This window comes from Symphalangus syndactylus, chromosome 5, assembly GCF_028878055.3.
Source record: "Symphalangus syndactylus isolate Jambi chromosome 5, NHGRI_mSymSyn1-v2.1_pri, whole genome shotgun sequence".
NCBI lineage: Eukaryota > Metazoa > Chordata > Mammalia > Primates > Hylobatidae > Symphalangus > Symphalangus syndactylus.
Window position 1 is genome coordinate 5,275,880 of NC_072427.2, and position 26,043 is coordinate 5,301,922.

Genomic DNA, 26,043 nt, shown 5'->3' on the forward strand with positions numbered 1-26,043 from the left:
TCAAAAGCAAGCAAACGTAATCTGTAGTGTTGAGTTCGCGGTTGCCTTTGGGAAAGAGGGAGGCTTTCAGAATAGTGGTTTTTTGGATCCCGGTGTCGGCTACGCAGTTGTGTTCACTCTAGTCATTAATCACTCTGTAAATTCCTGATATACACACTTTTATGTATATCATACGTTATGCACATGAATATTCAGAAGTCTAAAGGCCACAAGCTTAACCGCAAACCCTACCGTGCCCGAGGCCGGGTTGGACTTGCGGGGCGGTGGGGTTGTCCCGGCGACCTGCCCCAGGCGGGCCACCTAGCCCAGGATCTCACACTGTAGCCCGGAGCCAAGGCCCAGGCCCGAGACGGGTACCTGAACTCCTGGACCCTTCACTGAACCCCACGGGTTCCCGCGACGGCTGCGGGAGAGAGGACGGTCACAGCTTCCCCTCCCACCTCAAGGTGCGCTAATGCATGAGAAAGTTCCCCTCGGGTGTTTCCACATTCGCCTTAACTTTTAAACACCAACGTCTGGAATCAGGGGTCCTCCAGACTCCAAACACACCCCAGGAAAGAACGCAGAACCAGACACATCCCCTGCGCGCGCGCCACGACTTCCGGCAAGAACGACCCCGGAGGCGTGGCTCTTCGATTGCTTCGGCCTGGCGGTCGAGCTGCGCGCGCACTCGGCGGCTGCGATTGGTGCTGCCTGGCGTCGGGGCGCGGGGCACGCTGGGACGTCTCGCTGGCGGGAGGCTACGGGCTTTCCACAGAGCGGGGAAACGGGAGGCTGCAGGATGGTCAAGCTGACGGCGGAGCTGATCGAGCAGGCGGCGCAGTACACCAACGCGGTGCGCGACCGGGAGCTGGACCTCCGGGGTGAGTCCGGAGGCGTGGGCGGCCATTCCCCAGGCGGCACCGAGCCGCCTTGTTATCCGCGCTTTGCCGCGTGCACCGAAGGCCGGAGCTTGGCCCGCGGGCCGGTTGTCTGGGCTCCGATCGGGCTGCGCAGGGAACGCCGGGCCTGATTCTTGCCGTTGTTGCCAAATGAGCATCCCGTTAAGCTGTTGGGAGGCTTCTGTTACCGCCGTGCCTCGACAGGCCCGGGTGACTTCATCACTTCCTGGTGCAGACTCGTGGGGCCCCGTGAGGCCTTGCCTGGGTGTCCGCAGCTGGCTCTGTTTGGGGGCCCGGAAGAGCGGCGCAGTAACGGTTGTAACGCCAGTGCGGGGCGAGTGATGGGTTCCTAATACTTGCCGCCAGATATTTTGAGCGTAGATAGGATATGTGTTCATTATTCCTAATGTGAGGGAGGAAACGAAGTCCCCGAACAACCGCCATTGTTTCCTCCGGTATTTTCTACTTAGTAGCTTTAATTGTCTGGCGTTTCCCCTATATGAAGACGTTTTAAAAATTGAACTGTGTCAGCTAGGCTTGCACTGCCGGGTGCTGTGCGTACGTGGTGGAAGCGCTCGCCATTATTCAGGTTCCTGTACTATTTCAACCTTAGCAAGACTTGGTAAGATATTGGGAGGGCAGCTAGCTGGTTGGCATTTCAGGAGGCGGCTTTAAAGAGGACGTGATAGAGCAGCTTCTCTGAGGATAAGACCGTGCTGTCGTAGCCTGAGATTTGTTCCCACGGGAACCTATGGCCTGGGAGCAGCATCGCTGCGGGATCTGCTTAGATTTCTTGCTGCCCTTTGGGAAATCCCAGTGTTTTGTGTTGCGTTGTGTTGAGATGGAGTCTCGCTCTTTCGCCCCAGCTGGAGTGCAGTGGTGTGATCCCGGCTCACTGCAACCTCCGCCTCCCCGGTTCAAGTGATCCTGTGCCTCAAGCTTCCCAAGTAGTTGGGATTACAGGCGTGAGCCACCGCGCCTGGCTGATTTTTGTATTTTTAGTAGAGACGGGATTTCACCATGTTGGTCAGGCTGGTCTCGAATCCCTGACCGCAAGTAATCCTCCTCCGCTGGCCTCCCAGAGTGCTGGGATTACAGACGTGAACCACCGCGCCCGGCCTCCAGTATTTTTATTTTGTTGAAATTAAGTTTCTTACAGAAAGGTTCAGTTCAAGAGCAACTCACCACTTTTTTTTTTTTTTTTTTTTTTTTTTTTTGAGACGGAGTTTCGCTCTTGTTGCCCAGGCTGGAGTGCAGTGGCGCAATGTCGGCTCACTGCAACCTCCGCCTCCTGGGTTCAAGCGATTCTCCTGCCCCAACCTCCCGAGTAGCTGGGATTACAGGCATGCGCCACCACGCCCGGCTAATTTGTTGTATTTTTTGTAAAGACATGGTTTCCCCATGTTGGTCAGGCTGGTCTCGAACTCCCGACCTCAGGTGATCAGCCCGCCTTGGTCTCCTGAAGTGCTGGGATTACAGGCTTGAGCCACTGCACCCGGCCCAACTCACCACTTTTGATAATCTCTGCCATTTCTCTTTATGGAGTACGTGCAGTGTTGAGAATACGTATTTTGATGCAGTACGGGTAGTACAGCTCTGAATTGTGTCCTTTAACTTTGGGTAAGTTCTTTTTTTAGTAGACCTTGCTTCTTCGGAATGTTTCTTATAGTGCCTAACACAATAATTATGCCCAAATTAGACAAATTAACATTTGAGTGTTCACAGATTTATTACTGTATGTAAACCATTGATCTTCAATTCTGAATTAGAGCTGGGGGAGGGGAGGGAGAACTGTCGTGATATGTTGAGGCTGTTCTGATGGGTTGTAAGAATCTGGCCTGTGGAGATGCAAGAGTGGAGAACTGTTGTCACAATGTTTGAACGCTGTTTGGGCACTGAGACTAAGCAGCTCAAAGCGTAAATTCCTGTTGCGCCGATTCCACTTAACTAGCCCAAACGACTTAGAGCAGTGTGAGGCACCCTGTAAATGTTCTTATAAATACTAGCTACCTATATCACCATTATTAATTGTCCTTGTCCTTGTTGTTATCAGATTGTAAGCTTCATGGCACTGGGGACTTGCGACTCGTTCAGCGTTTTCTCTCTAGTATCTTAAACAGCGGCAAGTCATGCGTGACATGACATAGGTGCTAGGTAATACTTCCTAAATAAATCAAAGCCTGGAGTCAGATACTATGAAATACTGCTAATGCTTTAAGGGGCAGCTATTTAGTTATATTAATACCTCTTGTGTGTTTTTTTCCTCCATTTTGTAGGGTATAAAATTCCCGTCATTGAAAATCTAGGTGCTACGTTAGACCAGTTTGATGCTATTGATTTTTCTGACAATGAGATCAGGAAACTGGATGGTTTTCCTTTGTTGAGAAGACTGAAAACATTGTTAGTGAACAACAACAGAATATGGTAAGTGTCCATAGGGGAAAGTAATTTTTTCCCCCTAGGGTAAATGTTGCAGTGTTTCCTGAAGAAGTTGTAGCACGTGCTACCGGTTAAACCTACATGTTTCTTTTTCTTTTTCTTTTTATATTTTTTTAAAAAATATTTTTTCCATAATGGAAGCCACATTCAATACGTGTTTTTTCTTAAAATGAGAAATGAACTTCACTTTCCTATAGAGATCCAGAGATGAACCTGGCTTTAGTCTAGTCTTTCACTTTCCTATAGAGATCCAGAGATGAACCTGGCTTTAGTCTAGTCTTACTTGTGCTGTTCAGAAATCATGTATTTTTATTTTCATGGTAAGTTTCTAATTAAAAACATGTTGCTTTGTATACATTTTGGCTTCTAAAACAATTATTAAAGGGGTCATAGTAAAAGGATATATAAAGGTAACAACTGTACTTTTGACTGAGCGTCTCTGCTATTTTTTTTTAACGGCAACTAATTTCTAGACTGTTACTTATGGAAATTGAGATCTTTTTTGACCCTGCCTTCATCAGCTCTGTGTAAACTTTATTGGAAAAAAAGCACTTGGTGTATAGATAATGTCTTTAAAAGTACTGGGTGGTGAGCGGGATTTCCTTCAGATAGAAATATTTCTCATAGGTTACCATTCCCCTATAGTATAGTTGTTGTGTCTTGTACCTGAGCTGGGAATCCAGAATTATTTGTATTTCTGTGCTGCCTGCACAAAAAATCATGAAGTGAGTTAAGTAGTTTGTGCCATCCAGGAGTTGCACCTTTTCTCAGGTTCCACTAGACGGTATGACAGTAGAATTAGCTCCAGGCAGTGTCTAAAATCCCACTTCTGTTGCTGCACCTGTGGCCTCAGAAGTGGGTTCTTCTTTTTGCTTTGTTTCCTCTTTGTCAGGGTGTTGGAAGAAGGATCTGTAAGTGTCTCTCTGAGATCCTCTGAGCAAGGAGGTAGATAAAATTGTTAGCTTATTTAATTTCCACTTTTACTAAGACTCTATTTTTATCTTAGCCGTATAGGTGAGGGACTTGATCAGGCTCTGCCGTGTCTGACAGAACTCATTCTCACCAATAATAGTCTCGTGGAACTGGTAAGTTGCACAGAAGGAAAATGTATTTGGTGGGTGGGGTTAAAGGTACTATGTGCTTCCTACAGAAAATTTACAAAATCTAGAAAATCTCATAGAAAATGATCTCAGTATCCTCTTGTCTTTTTCTTAATTCAGGATCTGGGCCTTTTGGGTTCTGCAGCTGTATATTGCAAATATTTTCCTACTCTTACTTGCCTTTTGACTTAGGATGTCTTGTTAGAGAAGTTCCTAATTTAGGTGCAGTCCAATGTATCAATCTTTTTCTTTATTGTAGCCCTTTTGATGTTTAAATTTCCCCCATTCCAGGGTTATAAACTCCTATGTTGTTTTCTAGAATTGCAGTGTTCAATATAGTACCAGTAACTACAGGTGGCTGCTCATAATTGAGATGTGCTAGAACTATAAAATGCACACTGGATTTCAAAGACTTAAGTGCAAAAAAAAAAGTAAACTCAGTAATTTTTTTATATCGATGTTGAAATGATAACGTTTTGGATAATAGGTTAAATGGCATATTATTGAAATTAGTTTCACCTGTTTATTTTAACATGGCTACTAGAAAATTTTAGATTACATATCTGACGTGCGTTAAATCTTGCTGAACAGTTCTAGTCTAGAAACCTTATTTTACTCTTCACGTGAGGTGAACAATCCACTTGGAACTGTTTTCATGCTTTTTAAATTTCTGCTCTGCGTATCCAATTATTAACATAATTGAGATCCTGTATATTGTTTTGTAACCTAAATTCTTCACTTAAACACTGGATGCTTAAATTTACATTGTAGGCCGGGTGCCGTAGCTCATGCCTGTAATCCAAGCACTTTGGGAGGCCAAGGTGGGAGGATCACTTGAGCCCAGGAGTTCTGGACCAGCCTGGGCAACATAGTGAGACCTCGTCTCTCTCTATAAGTAATTTTTTTAAAAAAGGCCGGGTGCAGTGGCTCATGCCTATAATCCCAGCACTTTGGGAGGCCAAGGCGGGCAGATCACGAGGTCAGGAGTTCAAGACCAGCCTGGGCAATATGGTGAAACCCCGTCTCTACTAAAAATACAAAAATTATCCAGGCATGGTGGTGGGTGCCTGTAATCCCAGCGTCTCGGGAGGCTGAGACAGGAGAATTGCTTGAACCCAGGAGGCAGATGTTGCAATGAGCCGAGATCGTGCCGCTGCACTCCAGCCTGGGCAAAGAACGAGACTCCGTCTCAAAAAAAAAAAAGGCCAGATGTGGTAGCGTGCATCTGTGGTCCCAGGTATTCCAGAGGCTGAAGTGGGAGGATCACTTGAGCCCTAGCCATCAATCGAGGCTGCAGTGAGACATGATCATGCCTCTGTACTCCAGTTTGGGCAATAGTGCAAGACCTCATCTCAAAAGAAAAAAAAATCGTATAACTTAATTTTGTGACCTAACCTTCCTCCCGTATTTTCCTGATTGTTGAGAATGAACTGTGTTCCTTTGCTTGTGGACAAGGTCCATAGCATCCTTCAGATTCTGAAGGAGATGCTTGACTACAAACATCAGAAAGCACTGGTCCATGGCCATGTCCCTTCTGAAGTGTGTGAAGTATTCAACCCGAAATACATATTTACAGGCAATGTGTCTCATGATAGGTGCTGTTAGAGAAATAATAGTTGTATTTTATTAAAGCTCTTTGCAAAAATGAAGACTGTTGGGCTTATCAGTTACTGAGAGAGGTATGTTAGAATCTCACAGCATGGTAGTGGATTTGACTGTCCCTGAAGTTCTGTCGATTTTAGTTTTGTATATTTTGAAGTTGCCTTATTTGATACATACAAATTTTAAATTATTCATATCTTTCTGGTGAATGGAACCTTTTTATTATGTTGTGACCCTCGATCTCTATTAATGCTGTTTACCTTGAGGTTTCTTTCACCTCAGAGCAATCTTTGTTTTGGTTGGTTATATGCATGATAAATCTTTTTCCATCCAAAATTTACTTTCAGCTTTTCTGTACCTCTTGTATTTTAGATTTATCTCTTGAAAACTGTATGGTTGGAATTTTTTTTTTTTCTTTTTCTTTTTTTTTTTTTTGAGGCGGAGTGGCTGGAGCGCAGTGGCGAGATCTCGGCTCACTGCAACCTCTGCCTCCCGGGTTCAAGTGATTCTCCTGCTCCCTCAGCCTGCCGAGTAGCTGGGATTACAGGTGGGCGCTATCACATCTGGCTAATTTTTGTATTTTTTTTTTAGTAGAGACAGAGTTTCACCGTGTTGGTCAGGCTGGTCTTGAACTCCCGACCTTGTGATCCACCCGCCTCAGCCTCCCAAAGTGCTGGAATTATAGGCGTGAGCCACTGCGCCCGGCTCTGGTTGGAATTTTTTACAATCCAGTCTGAAAGCTCTTTTAAGTGAATTATTTATATTTAGTCTATTTACATTTATTGTAATTACTAGTGTGTTCCAGTTGGTCTTCTCTCTGTTCTGGGGCTTTCTGTTTGTCCCACCAATTCTTCAATCCTTTTTCTCTCCTTTATTGTACATGCTCTCCTTCTGTCATTCCATTTTTCCTTCTAATGGTTTAGAAATTACTACTCTCTTTCAGTCTTGAGTTAGCATCCTAGGAATTAAAACACACATATTTATAAAAGTTTAAAATTAAATGTTAAGATCACTGTACCATGACCTTCAACATTTAATTTTAAACTTTGACACCTTTACCCTCCTAAACAATACAGTACAGTGACCTTCAACATTTCAGCACTCTTCAGCTTGTTACATATTTATTCTTTTTTGAAACCCATCACTACATCACCATTATGTTTTACACTGTGTATGTAACAAATGTTACCACTTTGTTCTTTATTCCTTTTTGGATCATCTTCAGTGGGGGTAAAACCGTATCAAGCTCTAGAGCTCCCTCTGGTGGTTTTTGTGACGTATTTGAAGATGGCAGCTTGCTTTTTGAGAATTTCTGGCTCTGCTCTCCCTCTTTTTATCTGTACTTTTTTTTCTCATTGTGCCACTTGCGCATACACACCCCTTCTCCACCATCTACCCAATTTGCGTCTGTTCCAGCAGTTTCTCTTCAGGGCAGGGCCGTGTTGGGACATGATATCTGTTAAGAGTGAGGGCCCAAATTGCTCTCGCCCCTGCAGCCCTCATCACAGACCCCTGTAGTCATTATTGGAACATGCTGGTCTTGGGCCTGCTTTTCTGTCACTGGCGTTCTCCAGTTTGTCAGATGGTTCCTCGCCTCCCCTCTGCTTCTTCCTATACAAAGGCCGTCACCCTGCAAGCCTTGTTGCTCTCAAAATGGGTTGTCTCTACTTGTTCCTATTTTAGAGTTGTTGGAGAATGTCTTGCCATGTAGCTTAGCTGTAGCTGTTGACCATAGATTTTTGGTTTTTTGCTATCCTTATTGCACTATGTTTTATGGAACAATTGGAGAAGATTAAAAAATCACCCTGCCAACCGGGCGTGGTGGCTCACGCCTGTAATCCCAGCTCTTTGGGAGGCCAAGGTGGGCGGATCACGAGGTCAGGAGATCGAGACCATCCTGGCTAATACGGTGAAACCCCGTCTCTACTAAAAATACAAAAAAAAAATTAGCCAGGCGTGGTGGCGGGCACCTGTAGTCCCAGCTACTCGAGAGGCTGAGGTAGGAGATTGGTGTGAACCCGGGAGGCGGAGCTTGCGGTGAGCCAAGATCGCGCCACTGCACTCCAGCCTGGGCAACAATGTGAGACTCCATCTCAAAAAAAAAAAAAAATCACCCTGCCTTCTTTCCATTAATTCAGTCATTTTTAAACTATACTATTCCTTGTCCTTGCAAATTTTATTTAAAGAGATTCGCAGGGGCAGCTAGGATAAATGTACCTTCTTTCAAAAGACAGTATGCCTTTGCCGTTCTTAGCCGCTGAAGCTGGCGCTAGCAGGAAAGCCCACCTTACACCAAGATTCTTGTTTGCAGTTCCCAGTGTGAATAGGTTGCTCCAGAGTCCTATCGGCTTTGCCATTGTTTTCTTTTCCAAATCATTGCTCAGCAGCCACTTTGAGATTCCTGTAGGAAAGCAATTTTTTATCTCCTGCTATTGAGACAGAAGCTGTTAATGCCAAGATTTTAAGTTTAAGAAGCTCAAATGTATTCACCAGTAGAAATTATTTAAACATTTGTGATGTGCTAGTATTGGGCTTGGTGCTAGAGAGTAAAAATTAAGTAAATAATTAAAAGACAACTTGCTTCAAAAGCACTCTCCATTTCAGAATCTCAAAATAGCATGTGGTATTCGTGTTCTTACCTGTGGCCATTACTTTGCAGGGTGATCTGGACCCTCTGGCATCTCTCAAATCGCTGACTTACCTAAGGTATGGGAATTACATATTGTGACAAAATGAATGAAGCCCTTTGAAATAACATTACTTTTACCAGCCTTGACCTTAATGTAATCAGTTAATTAAAAAATGTGGCACATACGCACCATGGAATACTATGCAGCCATAGAAAAGGATGAGTTCATGTCCTTTGTAGGGACATGGATGAAGCTGGAAACCATCATTCTCGGCAAACTATCTCAAGGACAAAAAACCAAACACCGCATGTTCTCACACATAGGCGAGAATTGAACAATGAGAACTCATGGACACAGGAAGGGGAACATCACACACCGGGGCCTGTTGTGGGGTGGGGGGAGGGGGGAGGGACAGCATTAGGAGATACACCTAATGTAAATGATGAGTTAATGGGTGCAGCACACCAACATGGCACATGGATACATATGTAACAAACCTGCAAGTTGTGCACATGTACCCTAGAACTTAAAGTATAATTTAAAAAAAAAAGTGCCTTTTACAAAGAAAGATTGAATATATTTCCTTAATGTTAAATTGTTACAATGTTGAAATGTGAAGAATGTGAATGTTCCATTGATTTACAGGTTCCTTAGACTATTCAAACAGACCTCTTGAGTGCTGTGCCATGAACAAGTTTGCCATTGTTATTCCTTTTCTTGTAGTATCCTAAGAAATCCGGTAACCAATAAGAAGCATTACAGATTGTATGTGATTTATAAAGTTCCGCAAGTCAGAGTACTGGATTTCCAGAAAGTGAAACTAAAAGTAAGTAGTAATCTGGTGCTTATGAGTCATTATAGAGTTGTGTGTTTTTCTTTATATTTTTATTACTGATTATTAAAATTGTCTAAGTGAGTAAATTTTACCATTAGTTTGTAATAAAAGTGGGAGGGAAAATGTTACATCAAATTTTTTTCTAATAGCAGAGTTTATGATAGAACTTTTAAGTTGAAGCTCTTTTATGTAATGCTGGCTATTCCAAAGTTTGCAAAATGTTGAAGCCACGGTGAACATTCTTTTTTTTTTTTTTTTTTTTTTTTTTTGAGACGGAGTCTCGCTCTGTGGCCCAGGCTGGAGTGCAGTGGCGCAATCTCGGCTCATTGCAAGCTCCGCCTCCCGGGTTCACGCCATTCTCCTGCCTCAGCCTCTCCAAGTAGCTGGGACACGGTGAACATTCTTAACAGTGGATTGTTTGCTTAGATACATTCCCAGTGGAGAACTTAATGTAACCCACTTTTGTGCAGCTCTGTTTGTTAGAATGATTTTTCCCTTTATTAGGAATTCATTATTTTATTATTCATTTATTGCCTTCTTAGTTCCCTGGGATACCCTCCTTGGAACTAGGAGGGTGAACTTTCTTCAGGGAGCTTTACCAAAGAAAGAAGACCACTGTGTCTTCTCTTAATTTGAAATTGCTTTTTGGTATTTTCACCAGCCTGGAGTATTGTAGGAGAGTTGGCTTCCATGTCTTCTGAGGAATGCATCTAAATGCACGTGGTATTCCTATTTCCATTAACTCTGTGTGTGGTGTCGCTGTAGGAGCGTCAGGAAGCAGAGAAAATGTTCAAGGGCAAACGGGGTGCACAGCTTGCAAAGGATATTGCCAGGAGAAGCAAAACGTAAGACACGGACATCCAACTTAACTCTACTTCACCTTCAGAAACATGATCTGATCTGTCTGGCAGTTCGTCTCCTGCAAAATTAACCAAAAACTCTTACATCTTAATATGGTATTAAATTTGAGTGCTTATAGTCCATGTACATCAGTGGTCCATACATCACAAGAAATTTCTACCAGCTTAGCAGAGCAAATATTTCAGTAGTCTGTCTTCATGTGATACCATGTACCTCCTATTTTCTATATAGGAAGATGAACTGGATGGTGTTTCTGAAGGAGAGAGTTCTTGTATCAGTTTGTTAACAAAGATAAGATACTACACTGGTTGAATTACTTTCAAAAGCTTTTGAAAGTAAAAGAGAAGCAACTTCTGTTGGTCTAGGTTTAACAGTTATGTTCTTCCCCCTCTTAAGTTTTAATCCAGGTGCTGGTTTGCCAACTGACAAAAAGAAAGGTGGGCCATCTCCAGGGGATGTAGAAGCAATCAAGGTAATCATGTGTTAGGATTCTTGGACTGGAACGAGCTAAGATGGGTTCAGAACACAAAGCTGGATAATAAACATGTTCTGAACATTGCAGATTTCGTTTTCCCACAGTTATTAGCATACAGCAATATTTCTGTTTAAGGAAAAACTAGCATAAAGTTATTATTTGATCAGACTTGAAATTACACAAGCTAATTAATGTGGAGGCAGCTTTGTCTTTCTCATTTTCCAGGGTGCATTTATCACTTTGAACAGTTACTTACCTTGGTATGCTGTCTCAGTGTTTGCCTTAATTTTTACTTTCAAATATTTGCTGTCTTTCAAATCCTTTTGACTGATCACTAGGGACCCTAGTTTTATAATATTGCCTCCTTAAATTATTCAGTAACATAATTCCAAATAGTTACTTCACTTAGCTACAATTTTAGAACATGTGGAGTGATTATTTACTTTATAAGAAGGCCTGTATCTCTTCACCAATTTTAGAAATTTGTGGTTTGGCTTCTAGTTTTATTTTTGTGGGCCAATAACATTCTTCCTCCAACACCAAAGTGTTTAATATTCCAGATGGAGAAGTTGCTGTGAATTTCTGTAGGTGATTGATACTTAGTTTTCTGGGTAGCTGATACTTGGTTGAAGTTAATCATCCATCTCCATTGCCCTCTGTCCTCCAGAATGCTATAGCAAATGCTTCAACTCTGGCTGAAGTGGAGAGGCTGAAGGGGTTGCTGCAGTCTGGTCAGATCCCTGGCAGAGAACGCAGATCGGGTGAGCAAATGGTGTTCTTTGTACATTTAAATTAATGTTACACTCAAAATGTAACTCTCATAACCATTTAGGTGCTGTGTCTCCGGAATGCCAGAATAGTGCCTCCTTACATCAAATCTAATATATGAAATCTCTTTAAATGCTCTTTGAAGATAAAGTATTTGATGGGCTGGGTGCAGTGGCTCACGCCTGTAATCCCAGCACTTTGGGAGGCTGAGGCAGGCGGATCATCTGAGGTCAGGAGTTCGAGACCAGCCTGACCAACATGGAGAAACCCCATCTCTACTAAAAATATAAAATTAGCTGGGGATGGTGGTGCATGCCTGTAATCCCAACTACTCGGGAGGCTGAGGCAAGAGAATAGCTTGAACCCGGGAGGTGGAGGTTGTGGTGAGCCGAGATCGCACCATTGCACTCCAGCCTGGGCAACGAGCGAAACTGCAGCTCAAAAAAAAAAAAAAAGTATTTCATGAAGAAAGTTAAGTCACAGCACTGTGGGGGGTTTTATGTAAAAGTTGAAGCTAGCATTACTTCAGCCATGGAGTGAACTGAACACTAGAGAGCCATGTGGACTTTTCCCTATATATATATTTGTGTGTGTGCATAATAGCTCAGTCGTTAGGAACACAGGCTCTAGAGCCAGGCAGTCCGACGCCCAAATCTTAGCTTCACCAGCTCTGCCTTTGGACGAGTTTCTTCAAGTCTTTCCTCGTCTTTAAATCTGAGATAATAATAGTACCAAACCTGAAAAGGTTGCCGAGAGGCTAAGAGACTGAACTTAGCACAAGGCTCAACATTAGCAAGTTTTTGGTAAGTGGTAACTGTTCTAACATTTGAATGCCTACTTTATGCTAGGCAGCATGTGGGGCACTAGGGATATAAAATTTAAAAAAATACTGAAATACAAGTTTTGATATGATTGTAACTGGGGACTGCCACTTAGACTGCTATCTTGGGGAAAGTTTCCTAGGGAAATAATGTTTGAGCTGGGAGCTAAAAATGAAAAAGACATTTTTTTTTTTCTTTTTGAGACGGAGTTTCGCTCTTTTTGCCCAGGCTGGAGTACAGTGGCGTGATCTTGGCTCACGCCAACCTCCGCCTCCCAGGTTCAAGCGATTTTCCTGCCTCAGCCTCCCAAGTAGCTGGGATTACAGGCACTTGCTACCGTGCTCGGATAATTAATTTTTAGTAGAGACGGGGTTTCACCATGTTGGCCAGGATGGTCTCGATCTCTTGACCCCGTGATCCGCCTGCCTCGTCCTCCCAAAGTGCTGGGATTACAGGCGTGAGCCCCGCGCCCGGCCAAGAAGAAATTTTTTAAGACCAGTAATTCTGTATGGTTTGTGGGCCTCTGGGAGTCTGTAGGGTGAAGACTGGCTTTGTTGTTGTTGTTGTTGTTGTTTTGAGACGGAGTCTCGCTCTCACCCAGGCTGGAGTGCAGTGGCGCGATCTCACCTCACTGCAAGCTCCGTCTCCTGAGTTCACGCCATTCTTCTGCCCCAGCCTCCCGAGTAGCTGGGACTACAGGCGCCCGCCACCATGCTTGACTAATTCTTTGTATTTTTTTAGTAGAGACAGGGTTTCTACTAAAAACACATGTTAGCCAGAATGGTCTCGATCTCCTGACCTCATGATCCACCCACCTTGGCCTCCCAAAGTGCTGGGATTACAGGCGTGAGCCACTGTGCCTGGCCGAAGACTGTTTTTCTCTAATAACACCAGGGTGTTACCTGCTTTTGTATGAACATTTGCACTGATGGAGCAATAGTGGGTAGAACTGCAGGCGCCTCAGTAGGAGTCAAGGTAGCAGCCTAAATAATAGTTGTTATGTTCTTCCCTGCTCTGCACTCCCAGTAGAGTGCATACCAGTTTCACTTAAGAGTGTCCTGGATGCAGCAGTAAAGATAATTAAATATCACTCCTCGAGCACACGTCTCTTTGATATTCTGGGTGACAGAAAGGGGGTGCACATGTCTGCATTCTTGAGTTAGGTGGTTATCTCCATGCACTGGTGCAGTTGTTTCAGTTGAGAGGCAGCTACCTGTCTTCTCAAACATGATGAAGTGAGCCTGTCACTTCAGGGAAAACAATTGAAAATTCAAGGTTTGAAGCAAAAATTAAAATTTAGAAAACTTGTATCCACTGCCGTAACCTGCCAGCTTCCCAGTACTCTAAGACTTTTCTGGGGAACTCAATAGTAATGTTATGTGCATGCGAATTAATGGGTGTGACATTTGTGATGTTGTGTAATTACATGGTGCAACGTTTGGAAGATCTGCAAAAGTCGGTGAACCACAGTTTTCCAAATGATACAAAATCACGTACGGGTAAAAGATGTGTTCAAAGTACAAGGTAAACCAAGTAAGAGTATGAAAAGTTCATTGATAAGGTTTCAGACTTTTACACTGCCGTCTAACCTTGAGGAAGCTACCATTTGTCAAGTTTTAGCATAGTATCTAAAAACAGCATCCATCATTATCTGCACAGGCTATTAAAATCTTACTTTTTCCAACTATATGCCTGTGTGGCCAGATTTTCTTCATGCCCGTCAATCAAAATACCATATTGCAACGGATGGAATGATGAAACCAATACAATAATTCAGCTGACTGATGTTAAGTCAGACATTAAGTCAACAATTACAATTGTTTCCCAAACAATTGAAGGAGTTACAACTTTTTTTTTCCCCTGGAATACATTGAGCAAAATATCTGCCATAAATTGTTAAACAAATGTAACATTTTTTGGTAGTTGTTGCCATATTTCCATAATTTAGAGACAATAAAGTCATTGAACTGTTGCCAGTATCTGGCATGTAGTAGGTGCCCAGATGTTTTTCAGTATTTCCGGTTTCTTTGCCTGTGGTAGTGCCATGAAAAGCACGAGTATAGGCTTTACCTTCACCAGAAATGAATTATTATCAACTACAATGGGAGGCAGCAATTCTGAAACCTTTGTGACCCTTTTCCTTTGAAATTGACCATCCCTTCCAGTACCTGCCAAAGACAGACTAGACTGTCCCTGGACGATAAGCTCCTCAAAGGCAGGGGCTGCTTTTGATCTTTTTGTACCTACTTCAGTGCCTAACAAACAGCGGCCACAGAATGAACACTCGCATGCTAAGGGAATGGATTCTCTAAAACTGATGCTACTTTTGCTTTGGTGGTTTTCTTTAGGGCCCACTGATGATGGTGAAGAAGAGATGGAAGAAGACACGGTCACAAACGGGTCCTGAGCAGTGGGGCAGGTGCATAATAATAGGCCCTCTTGGAACAAGTCTTGCCTTTCCAACATGGCATAATAGCTTTGTTGGTGTTAGCAAAGTGGAATCTGTCAGCATTGTTGAAATGCTTGAGACTGCTGCTGATAATTTTGTAATATAAGTTTTGAAATCTAAATGTCAATTTTCTACAAATTATAAAAATAAACTCCACTCACTGTGCTACCAAGTTGTGTGTCATCGTGGTGCATTTGCAGTGAGGTCTGAGGACGTGTTTAAATCGGAAATGCAGGAGGGCAGCGTTTTCTCGGTAGGCGTCCTGGGCTGGATGAGAGTCTGGCTCCTGCAATGTCATGACACATGCCAGGGAGGCCACCTTTTCTACTCCCACATAGCCTTTCTGTTAATGCAGACTTACCTGTCGCTCCAGCTTCTGATATGACAACTGAAATGATTCCATTTTTGAAATTGATTGGTGTGTCCCACCAAACCTGGCTGTGTTTTTTGTTCCCCCCCCAGGCTGGTCTCCAACTCTGGCTTCAAGTGATCCTCCCGCCTTGGCCTCCCAAGGGAGTACAGACCTGAGCCACCATACCCAGCCTTTAGTTCTATATCTGTACATAGTTAACATAAAGGTCATATGGAGCGTCTACAAGAACATTTGTGGTTGAAAGGGGCGTAAGTTATTCATATTTGAAGAACACTACTGTTTGCCATCTCTCTGATCTCCCTTAGCCATGACAGTCTTAATCCCATCTTGTTGCATATACTTTTGTGAAAACCTTGGCACTTTATCAGTTAGCTCTTGCTGCAATAATGCTGTATAACAATCCGCCCGACAACTCAGGGTTTTGTTTTTTTTTTTCTGAGACAGTCTTGCTCTGTTGCCCAGGCTGGAGTGCAGTGGTGCCATCTCGGCTCACTGCAAGCCCCGCCTCCCGGGTTCACGCCATTCTCCTGCCTCAGCCTCCCGAGTAGCTGGGACTACAGGTGCCCGCCACCACTCCCGGATAATTTTCTGTATTTTTAGTAGAGACGGGGTTTCACCGTGTTAGCCAGGATGGTCTCGATCTCCTGACCTCATGATCCTCCCGCCTCGGCTGCCCAAAGTGCTGGGATTCCAGGCGTGAGTCACTGCACCCGGCCAAAATCAGGGATTTTAATCAACAACACTACTCTATAGTTGGCTCTGCGTTTCACTGTAGGTCTGGATTAACTGGGGTGGCTTGGTTTCTCTGCAGATCTCAGATGAGCCAGCTCACCCAGCAAAGGCACAGGAAGTAAACACCAGGAGCTTCTTTTTTTTTTTTTTTTTAATATATGCTTTTATTTTTCCGTGATTACAAACACAACTGAATATCAAATGTACAAAGTAAGAATTATACGGGGAAAAAAAATCAGATACATTCATATATATATCACCTTTTCAAGGCTATTTCCATCCAGAATAACCTTGGTTTGCCAGGGCCAATAGAAAGAAGTCACAAAATCGCCTTTAGTCAAATCTGTGTGTTTGCTTTCTTCTATAATTCCAATACCTCCACCATCAACGACTTGAGATAGCTGCCAAGGTATTATATAATCAGTGCCAGTGTCTTCATTCATTCTACAATGAAGGCTGTCACTTCACACTTGGAAGGTTGCACAGCGGCCAGGCAGAGGTGCTCCTCACTTCCCAGACGGGGCGGCCGGGCAGAGGCGCTCCTTACGTCCCAGATGGGGCGGCTGGGCAGAGGCGCTACTAGGAGCTTCTTAAGGCCTACCTACACTCAAAACTGACACACTTATTTCTGCCCAATTACTGTTAACCAAAGCAAGCCACCTCGCCAAGTACACAGTCAAAGGATGATGGGGAGATATACTTCTTTCACCTTGCCATAGCAAGGATATGGCTGTGAGAAGGAATGACAAATTAGGGCCACTCATTTAGCCTAGGCCAATCATTTAGCCTACAACAGTCAGTGACAGGTGGCAGCCCTGGTTACTGTCCACCTTTGTCTTCTTTTTGCAAATAATACCTGAGCAATTACATTGAGCAAAGTGTTTGCTGAAATACCTTTCCAGTTGTAGACAGCCAAGCCAGGTGAGGTTATAACACCTGATTAGAAGGACAAAGGTAACAAATTCCTGGCTAGGATGAGTAACTTCTATCAATAGGACCATAAGATCAATGTGCCAGGAACTGAAAAGCCATCATCCATGCATTCAAATAATTTAATATCTATTAGATTTTAGTGGAATATATGCATTATATGTACATACGTATACAACACTAGTTCACAATAGTTTACAAGGATACTTTGGTTTTCTATATGCTTAGAATGTGCATTATTTTCATGAGTTAATACTGGTTTCCATTTTATATCGCGAAGTCCTGAGTGAAAAGGATTGTTGCCTTTTTTTAATGATAGAACCTAAAATGTTACAATTTATTCCATCTTTGTGATTACAGACATTACAAGATAAGGTAGCTAAACAAGGCAAATAAAGCAAACATTCCCTTCATTTAATCAGATGCAACATTTTGGCATTTTTTTACTGTGCATGTTGACTTTAATTCATTGACATGGATTGAAAGCCGGCAACAACAAATCTGCAATTTAGGATCTGCCATAACTAAGTTTTGTGGGTTTTTTTTCTTTTCTTTTTTCTTTTTTAGACAGAGTCTTGCTCTATCACCCAGGCTGGTGTGCAGTGGTACAATCTTAGCTCACTGCAACCTCCGCCTCCCAGGTTCAAGTGATTCTCCTGCCTCAGCCTCCCTAGTAGCTGGGATTACAGGCGCCCACCACCACACCTGGCTAATTTTTGTATTTTTAGTAGAGACAGGGTTTCACCATGTTAGCCAGGCTGGTCTTGAACTCCTGACCTCAGGTGATCCATGCACCTCGGCCTCCCAATGTGCTGGGATTACAGGCATGAGTCACCGTGCCTGGCCAATTTTTTTTGTAGAGATGGGATCTTGCTGTGTTGCCCAGGCTGGTCTTGAACTCCTGGCCTCAAGTGATCCTCCCGCCTCAGCCTCCTAAAGTGCAATAGGATTACAGGCAAGAGCCACCACTGCTGGCCCACTGCAACATTCTTGAAGCTCTCAAGTCTTCATCTGACACCTTGTTAAGATGGGGAACTCTTGTGTTAAACCACCCTGTTAAGTTACTATATAAAAATAAAACTGCTCCCAAGCATTGATTGAAACTGTTTTGCTATGAGTTTCCTGAGAGAAACGTGGGGCCCTAACCATTTTTTTCCATGAACTATGACCCCAGTACAGTATACCTCATGTCTTTCACAGCCTAACAAAAGAGTTCAGTCAACCCTGCTCATCCTGTCTAGTTTATCAGTATTTAGATGTAAGCTGGATTTAAAGCTAATCTGGGACTAAGAATTGCAACTGTAATTCCACAGAAGTCATTCAATTTAGCACATAAATGTTCCTGCAAGATGCCAGAGCAAGTGAGAAATCACTCTGTAGCAAACCAGAGTGATGATGGTTCATCATCTTTTACAACTGAAGGGTAAACATGGAGAAGGAAATTCTCCCTCCTAAAATTCCTCATTAAATCGATAAGCTATCTTCACAGCCTTTATGGATAACACTCAGAGTCCTCGGTTCATTTGAGGAGTCCATTTTCAAGGTGGCCAACAGGGAAGAAGAGCTTTCAGGCTTTTCTTTGCTATGGCTCATGAATGCCAGGTCCCCTTTATTGCTTTCTGAACACACTGCTGGGAAAGCTTGATGAGGTCAGTGCTCAAATCCCTGCAGCTGTCCCCCTTGAGGAACTTCTTGGCAAACCTGCATTGAAGAAACACTGATTGCATTCACGCTTCATGTCATGGTTTGCCTTCCCCACACTGCTCCTGGCGACAGTGGTGACGCAGCTCTCGGATGTTGTCACCTATTCATTATTTTTTCAGTTATATTCCCAATTCCCAACGCTTCTTTTGAGACACAGCTAGGTATGTGCCCTTCAAATGCTCCAGAAAAACCCAAGGTCAAATTTCAAATAGGGTGGTTATAGTCACCATAAAGGTGGTTACGTTTGAGTGGTGGAAGAGAGTGCAGGACGGCATTGCAGGCAGAGGAACACAGCCAGGACACTATTATAAGTAACTCTGTGATCGTGTCTTGTGGTGATACAGTACAATTCAACACAGGTTAGAGCAGTTACTATCGTTCTTTCCCAAGAGGCTTTGATTTTGGAGAAAGAACCTTGAGGATCGGTGGGGACTTTCTTGGCCTGAAAGGTATCACCAGCAGCAGGAGCCGGAGGCTGCTCACATTTCGTATTTTCACTTGGGGTGGACGTTGGCTGCAACCCTCAAATGCTGGGAGTCGTCAACCTACTGAGCCCTGTTGTCCAGTGTGCCCCGGGCAAGGATGTGGGTGCAAATCCTGCCTCCGGGCGACCACTGACCTCCTTGGCTTCAGTGTCCAATTAGAAAAAAAAGAAAGAAAGTAGAAATTCGGTAAGAAATTCGTGAAAGGGGTCCGTCCTCCACCCCGACTCAAGCCAAGTGACAGCACAGAACCTTCCCACACTCGCTGTCCCGGCCCCAGCGAGTGTAGCCGGGATTTCTCCCCCGCCACGCCCCTCGGCCACGCCCCCCTGCGCTCGGCCCAGCGACGGGGCGGGGTCGGCCTGCGATTGGCCCAGCGACGGGGCGGAGTCGGCCTGCGCTCGGCCCAGCGACGGGGCGGGGTCGGCCTGCGATTGGCCGGGACCACGACCGCGTCCGGGCGCGCCACGTGTACGTAGGAGCGCACCGGAAGCGCCCGGCTGGAGGCGCGGCGGCAGGGCTGGGCGACGGCGGCGGTCATGGAGCGGGAAGAGGATTCCTTGTTCGCGCGGCCGGCCCTGGAGACCGAGGGGCTGCGCTTCCTGCACATCACGGGTGAGTCGTTGCGGGGCAGCAGGGCGCGCGCCGCCACCTTTGCGACGCGCAGCCATGATCAGTGGGTCGTCCTCCGCTGCACCGGGCGCCGGAGCCTGGGAGGCCTGGGAACGGTCGGGCGTTGGCGCTTACGCGGACCTTGGGCAGCAGGCCGGGACCTTGCGCGGAGGCCTCTCGGGGGCAGCACTTCCCCGGGCGGCTCGGCTGGCCCTTGTTTGCGCAAGTCTGTTTTGCGAACCAAGCCCTTCCTGTTGTGGTTCCTGGGGTCACTCGTCCCCTGGCGTTTGCCTCTGGGGCCTGCCCCACACAGCCCCATACACACTCCTAACTCCCCGCGCTGTCACCCCTTTATATGTGGTTCTGAAAGGCCTTTGCCTTCCTGATTCAGATGAGTTGCTCTTCATTCTTCAAAACCCAGTTGCTGTGCCCTCCACACTGTAACTGCCCCCGACTCCCCAGATGGTGGGGAAGTCTCACTTCTCAGTGATCCCGGAATCGTCGCGCTTCTTGTTCATGTTTTAACGATCTACTTAGGAGGCTGTTTCCTCAGCGTAGACCACGAAGGCTTGGAGGGCAGGAGTTACGCTTTGTGTTTGTTGAGTCTTACGGAAAGGCCAACTGGTAGCGTCATTTTTAGTTTTTTTGAAAACTTTTTTTCTTTTCAGTGGGCTCCCTGCTGGCCACCTATGGCTGGTACATCGTCTTCAGCTGCATCCTTCTCTACGTGGTCTTTCAGAAGCTTTCCGCCCGGCTAAGAGCCTTGAGGCAGAGGCAGCTGGACCGAGCTGCGGCTGCTGTGGGTTAGTCCTGATAACCGAAATGAAAGCGGTGGTTTTGCACCTCCTTCTTTATATTAAGAGTTAGTCTCTTATTAAAAGTAAGACGGGCCACACAGGAAGACCCTGTCTCTATTTAAAAAAAAAAAAAAATAGCCGGGAGTGGCGGCACACACCTGTAGTCCCAGCTGCTCAGGAGGCTGAGGCGGGAGAAGCACTTGAGTCCAGGGAGTGAAAGCTGCAGTGGGCTATGCTCGGGCCACACACACTACAATCCAGCCTGGGCAATTGATTGAGACCTTGTCTTAAAAAAAAAAAAAATGTTGGAAGTATATGGTTCTCGGCGGGGCGCGGTGGCTCACACCTGTAATCCCAGCACTTTGGGAAGCCGAGGCAGGCGGATGACTTGAGGTCAGGGGTTCGAGAACAGCCTGGCCAACATGGTGAAACCCTGTCTCTACTAAAAATACAAATATTAGTGGGGCGTGGTGGCAGGCGCCTGTAATCCCAGCTATTAGGGAGGCTGAGGCAGGAGAAATCGCTTGAACCTGGTAGGTGAGGTTGCAGTGAGCTGAGATTGTGCCACTGCACTCCAGCCTGGGCAACAGAGTGAGACTGTCTTTTCTTTCTTTCTTTTTTTTTTTTTTTCTATGAGATGGAGTCTAGCTCTGTCGCAAAGAGCGAGACTCTATGAGTAGACATCATGAGTAGAAATGAATTCATTTCTACTCAATGCTATTTGGAAGGATTTTTCTTTTCTGTAGAAATAAGAATCTTCTGCGCTAATTAAGGGATGGATAATGATTTAGAAAACTTTATATTTCCTTGGTAGTCTTCCAGGATTCTAGTCAACCTAGAGACTGTGGGTGTCACTAAGGTATCCAAGATGTGCTCTGTGTGGCCACTATCCCAGGCTTTATGAATTGGAATTGCTCAGGGGAACCCAGAAATTGGCATTTCTAACAGATTTCTGGTGATGTAGATATTTGGGGCTAAAATCTGTGGCTCAGCAACAGACCCCTGCCTCCTGAAGCAGTAAAATATATGCAGAGGGGTTAGGAGTACTCATGTAAAAATACATTGTTTCATTGTCTGATGTCCATACCTCTTTATACTTTTAATAACATGGACACTCAAAAATTTCTATTTTATATTGTACAGAGTGCTTTATCTCCATTTTTTCCTGACATTTTAGAACCTGATGTTGTTGTTAAACGACAAGAAGCTTTAGCAGCTGCTCGATTGAAAATGCAAGAAGAACTAAACGCGCAGGTTGAAAAGCATAAGGAGAAACTGAAACAGGTATGAACTGGTTTCAGTTTGAATGTGTACATAGAAATTGTCTGAGGCTTAGTGGATAACAGTGCCTGTGTGTGTGTTGTCTATAAGCTTCTAGGACCAGGTCCTATCCCATTAGATTCAATAAACATTTCAGTTCCTACCATGTAAGTATTGGTGATATCAAGAAGAATGCACTATTCTTAGGGAACACTGGATGTGTGAATATATTACAGTGAAAGGTCCAGAGCACAAAAAGAGGGACAGGCTGGAGCAGGGAGCATGTGAGTGTGTGTGTGTGCATGTGCCTGTGTCTGCCACATTTCCAAAAATGTCCTGACAGGAGTGAGTTTCAGAAGAATGGAGTCAGTAATTTTTTTCATGAAACACTTTGCTTTCTGTAATAGTGTACAAAAACCAAAGCTGCTCATGTGAGTTAAACTCACACCACCAGATCACAACAGTTTTATTAACTAAAGAAAACGAGGGTGAAGTTTGTTCTGAAAGACATTTAAATTAAGAATTATCAGAGTTAGCATTGTCTTTGAGAGAAATGGCAGCTTCTGAATTCTTTCCGTAAACTGTGATTATTTCTCAGCTTGAAGAAGAGAAAAGGAGACAGAAGATTGAAATGTGGGAAAGCATGCAAGAAGGAAAAAGTTACAAAGGAAATGCAAAGAAGCCCCAGGTGACTGGAGACCTCGGCCAGCTGGCAGGCAGTAGACGAAGATTGCCAAGTAGAATGTTTTAATTGCGTCTTACACTACTGTGTGTGTTCAAACAGGAGGAAGACTGTCCTGGGCCTTCCACTTCATCTGTCCTGAAACGGAAATCGGACAGAAAGCCTTTGCGGGGAGGTGGTAAGCACCACTGATGTCAAATGTTAACAAGTTTTCAACACTTACAGGATATAGTTGCCTTTTAGGAACAAGATTGTTTGTTTCTTTGTCCATAAATTAAGACTAATTCCTTAGGATTGTGAAGATTCAATAAAGGAAACAGATGCAAGTCACCTCCTAGGTCCTCACTAAGTACTTAGAAGGATTGTACTTACAGTATTCTCACTTGATCCTTCTGCAGCCCCATAGGGGAGAGCTAAGTAGGATGAGGGCTTATCTGCCAATCTTCAGATGAGTGTCAAGGAGCTGGAACACAGCGGTTTTGGTCTTTCTAGCCGGGACCACCTTGTTTCTTGCAAATAACAAGGAGTAGCAGACAGATGCTCATCCAAAGCTTTTTCCTGTGTGCAGCGCTGCCCCGGGGGCTCTGGATGATGCCACAGCAGTCTGTCTTCATCCCATCCCTGAGAATTTCAAATCTGGGAAGATGGGACTCACAAACGAAAATAAGCAGTCGTTTGTGATTCTGGCTAAGAGTTGCAAGTTACTGCTGAGGAAGGAAAGATCAAAAACACTAGAACACTAGGAACCAAGGCGGAAGACTTTGTATCCTCCATGGGAGGAGGGGGGCACCGCAGAGGCCCTGATGGCGTCTTTGAGGACTGAGGAAAGAGTGGGACATGGGCTCCAAGGCAGCAGGGCCACAAACTTGGCTGACCTCAAACGCTGAGCTATAATCCCCTTTGTGTCAGAAGACTAAACCTGGCTTGCTGTAGAGAAGGTGATGCATCTGGAAAGAAAATGCTATTTTTAAATGGTCCTGCCAGAAGGTTATTTTTAGACACATAGAGGTGATATTTAGGAGAGGAATGGAAATCGTAGAAGACGGAATGCAGGGCCTGCACGGCCTCTTTCAGTGTCCCCAGCATTTCTGAGCTGGGGCTTTGACTAGCCTGGCTTTACAGATAAGGAAACTGAGGCACAGGGTTTAATTGCCCAGCGATTCCACTGCAAGTAAGGAGTGAAACTAACATTTAAGTTCTGGCTGGCCCCAGAACCTTAGCACTCAGCCAGGTTACCAGTTGTCCATTGACTTTGGGAAGCTCACGAGGGAGTGGGGTGGTGGGGGGTAGGGAAGGATACAGATGACCCCGTTCTGACTGGTAGAAGTGACAAGTTTGACTCTGTTTTGATTTTTTTTAATCCGTTTTCTGTAGCTTGAACAGCCCTTATTTGAATGTATGAGTTTCAGTAAGCACTGTGTTAGGGGGATTCATATACTTAAATCAGGCCATCTTGAGAGAGTTTTTGGTGACCCTTTTGCATGTGTTTTGGAGGTTAGGACAAAGAAGCTGAATGACTTTTTTCCCCACCAGAAAATCAATTCAAACGGCAATCACAATATAAAGGTTTTTTTTTTTTCATGTAGCTAAAAGGTTTTTTAAATGTCCCTTAGAATCCGTATCTTTGCAGTGCTTTGCATGTCACTCTCATAATTTTATTTTGGATATACAATGTTCCCAGATTTTCAGATTTTTACCGATACTGTTGTGCTTCTTTTCTGTCATCCGAGGTTATAACCCTTTGTCTGGTGAAGGAGGTGGAGCCTGCTCCTGGAGACCTGGACGCAGAGGCCCGTCATCTGGCGGATGAAGCTAAGAATCTTGTTAGTGTCGCTTTTGACATTAGCAAGATGAATCCTTAACCCTCGATTCAATTGCCTTACGCACGCTTTTCACAGTGACTAGCCAAGGGGAGGTGGGGTTGATTTCTGTTCCTAACTACACCTGCATATGTCAGGGCTCCAGTCAGCAAAAGGTATAGATGTTGCCTCTAGGCATTAGGTCATTGGTCACATTCTACTTGGAGACAGTGATTGCATTCATTGATTTCATGGCTAATTGCTAGTTGGTAGGTAAAGGCCTCTAGATGGTTAGCAATCTTGATAAAAGAGGCCTAGTAATGTTCTTTTGAAGTTAGAAATCCTTGCTGCTAGGACAGTCTCTGTGACAGGTTGCGTTGAATGATGTCTTCCTTATCAATGGTGAGCCCACCAGTGAGGATTACTGATGCAGGCAGTTGATGGGGTTTGTTTCTGTATATTTATTTTTATGTACAGAACTTTGTAAAAATGAAACTATTTAAAAAACGAGAGTAACATTTTTAGCATCTTTATTCAAGGAGATTTATGGACTTGAATTTGTCTATCAAACATTAAATAGCTTTTTATTACTCACAACCTCCAACTATTACTTATTTCTCTATTTATTATTGCTTACCCAAAATAAGTCTGGCAAGTGGCAGACAGCTGCAGTGATTTTGAAAGTTGACAGACTCCTTGGGGTTCATCCACAAAATTGGGTGCTTGGAGTCGAGTTGCCGAATTACTGGGATAAAGAAACATCGCCCCACAAGGTTCTTCGTAGGCTGACCAGGTTTCTACGCGTCCTCTCAGTTATTCCCTTAGGCCATGACTCATCTTTTATGCGCTTGTCGAGAGGGACTATCAGCAGTTTTGGATAAAGAGCCAAACAGTAAATATTTTAGACTTTACAGGCCACATATGATCTCTGTCCCATAGCCTTAGGTTTTTATATTTTTAAAGGACCGTTTTTAAAAAAGAATCTCTGCTCATGGGCTGGACTTGGGCTGCATGCTGTAGTGTGTGGACCCCGTCTAGATCATCAGAAGGAAAAACATTCACCTTCAGAATGGGGGTAATTCGCTACAAAAGTACTCTAGAATGTTCTCATCCATAAATTAGTCAACATTTGTTATCTCCTGCAGGTAGAATATTCCGTGGTTGCTTCTTGACCAAGGGAAATACAGTCTGGCTGTGCGAGACTTAAAATCTTGAGGAGCGCTCTGGAGAGTGGCTGGAGGAGAGGAAACAGGAGCCTTGGGCAGCGTAATTACATACAAATAGGTTGGCATAGTCTTAAGTCTGTGAGTCTAGAGAGATTTGAGTTTTATTTTGCCTGTGGAGGAAATTGGGGGTTTCAGGTCAAAGAGAGGGTCGGTGGAAACAAGGGTGGGCCTTGTGAGGTGTGGGGAAGCCCTGGGACCCTCACTCCCCTTCTAGTGTGTAACTGGATTGGCTCCCACCAGCACAGAAGATTGACGACGTGGGAAATGGTATACTCGGATTACAATATTTCGTCCAGATTTGTTTACAGCTAGAGAGAACCCCTTGTAGGATATAAGGAAACTTTAACATTCTTCCTTGAATATATTTTCTGTAGCTGAAAATGTATGTGAAGTGGCTGCCAACTACACATTTCATAAGTAGAGGGGCTCTGGGTCGGGGTTTCATATACAGCAGAGCAGTTCCCTTGCTGCCGTCCATCAAGAGCCCTCAACACAAGTTTGTTATAAATAGAAATAAACTACGAAAAGTAGAAAAAAAAAAGTAGGGGGGGTATGTTTAAGTATACTATTAGATGTGACTGACTA

At 44.3% G+C, this 26,043-nt stretch overlaps 2 protein-coding genes across 4 annotated transcripts; both read left to right on the forward strand.

Annotated features, from left to right (window-relative positions):
- Positions 1-639: 639 nt before the first annotated feature.
- On the forward strand, positions 640-15,033 carry SNRPA1 (small nuclear ribonucleoprotein polypeptide A'). Its single transcript, XM_055277045.2, has 9 exons — positions 640-863; positions 3,158-3,305; positions 4,327-4,405; positions 8,682-8,728; positions 9,376-9,478; positions 10,253-10,332; positions 10,745-10,820; positions 11,491-11,584; positions 14,761-15,033. The coding sequence occupies exons 1-9, from the start codon at positions 782-784 to the stop codon at positions 14,817-14,819; spliced, it is 768 nt and encodes a 255-aa protein (XP_055133020.1). The 5' UTR covers positions 640-781; the 3' UTR covers positions 14,820-15,033.
- Positions 15,034-19,518: 4,485 nt separating this feature from the next.
- SELENOS (selenoprotein S) lies at positions 19,519-25,843 on the forward strand. 3 transcript variants are annotated; one of them, XM_055277055.2, is made up of 7 exons: positions 19,550-19,697; positions 20,363-20,497; positions 21,669-21,775; positions 22,350-22,439; positions 22,536-22,611; positions 24,164-24,256; positions 25,378-25,843. In XM_055277055.2, exons 1-6 carry the CDS (start codon positions 19,622-19,624, stop codon positions 24,241-24,243), a joined length of 564 nt encoding a protein of 187 aa, XP_055133030.2. In that variant the 5' UTR covers positions 19,550-19,621; the 3' UTR covers positions 24,244-24,256; positions 25,378-25,843. The 3 variants fall into 3 exon arrangements, with proteins under 3 accessions (XP_055133029.2, XP_055133030.2, XP_063496133.1); XM_063640063.1 differs by having other exon boundaries at positions 19,566-19,697; positions 25,382-25,843; XM_055277054.2 differs by lacking the exon at positions 25,378-25,843 and having other exon boundaries at positions 19,519-19,697; positions 24,164-24,829.
- Positions 25,844-26,043: the final 200 nt, after the last annotated feature.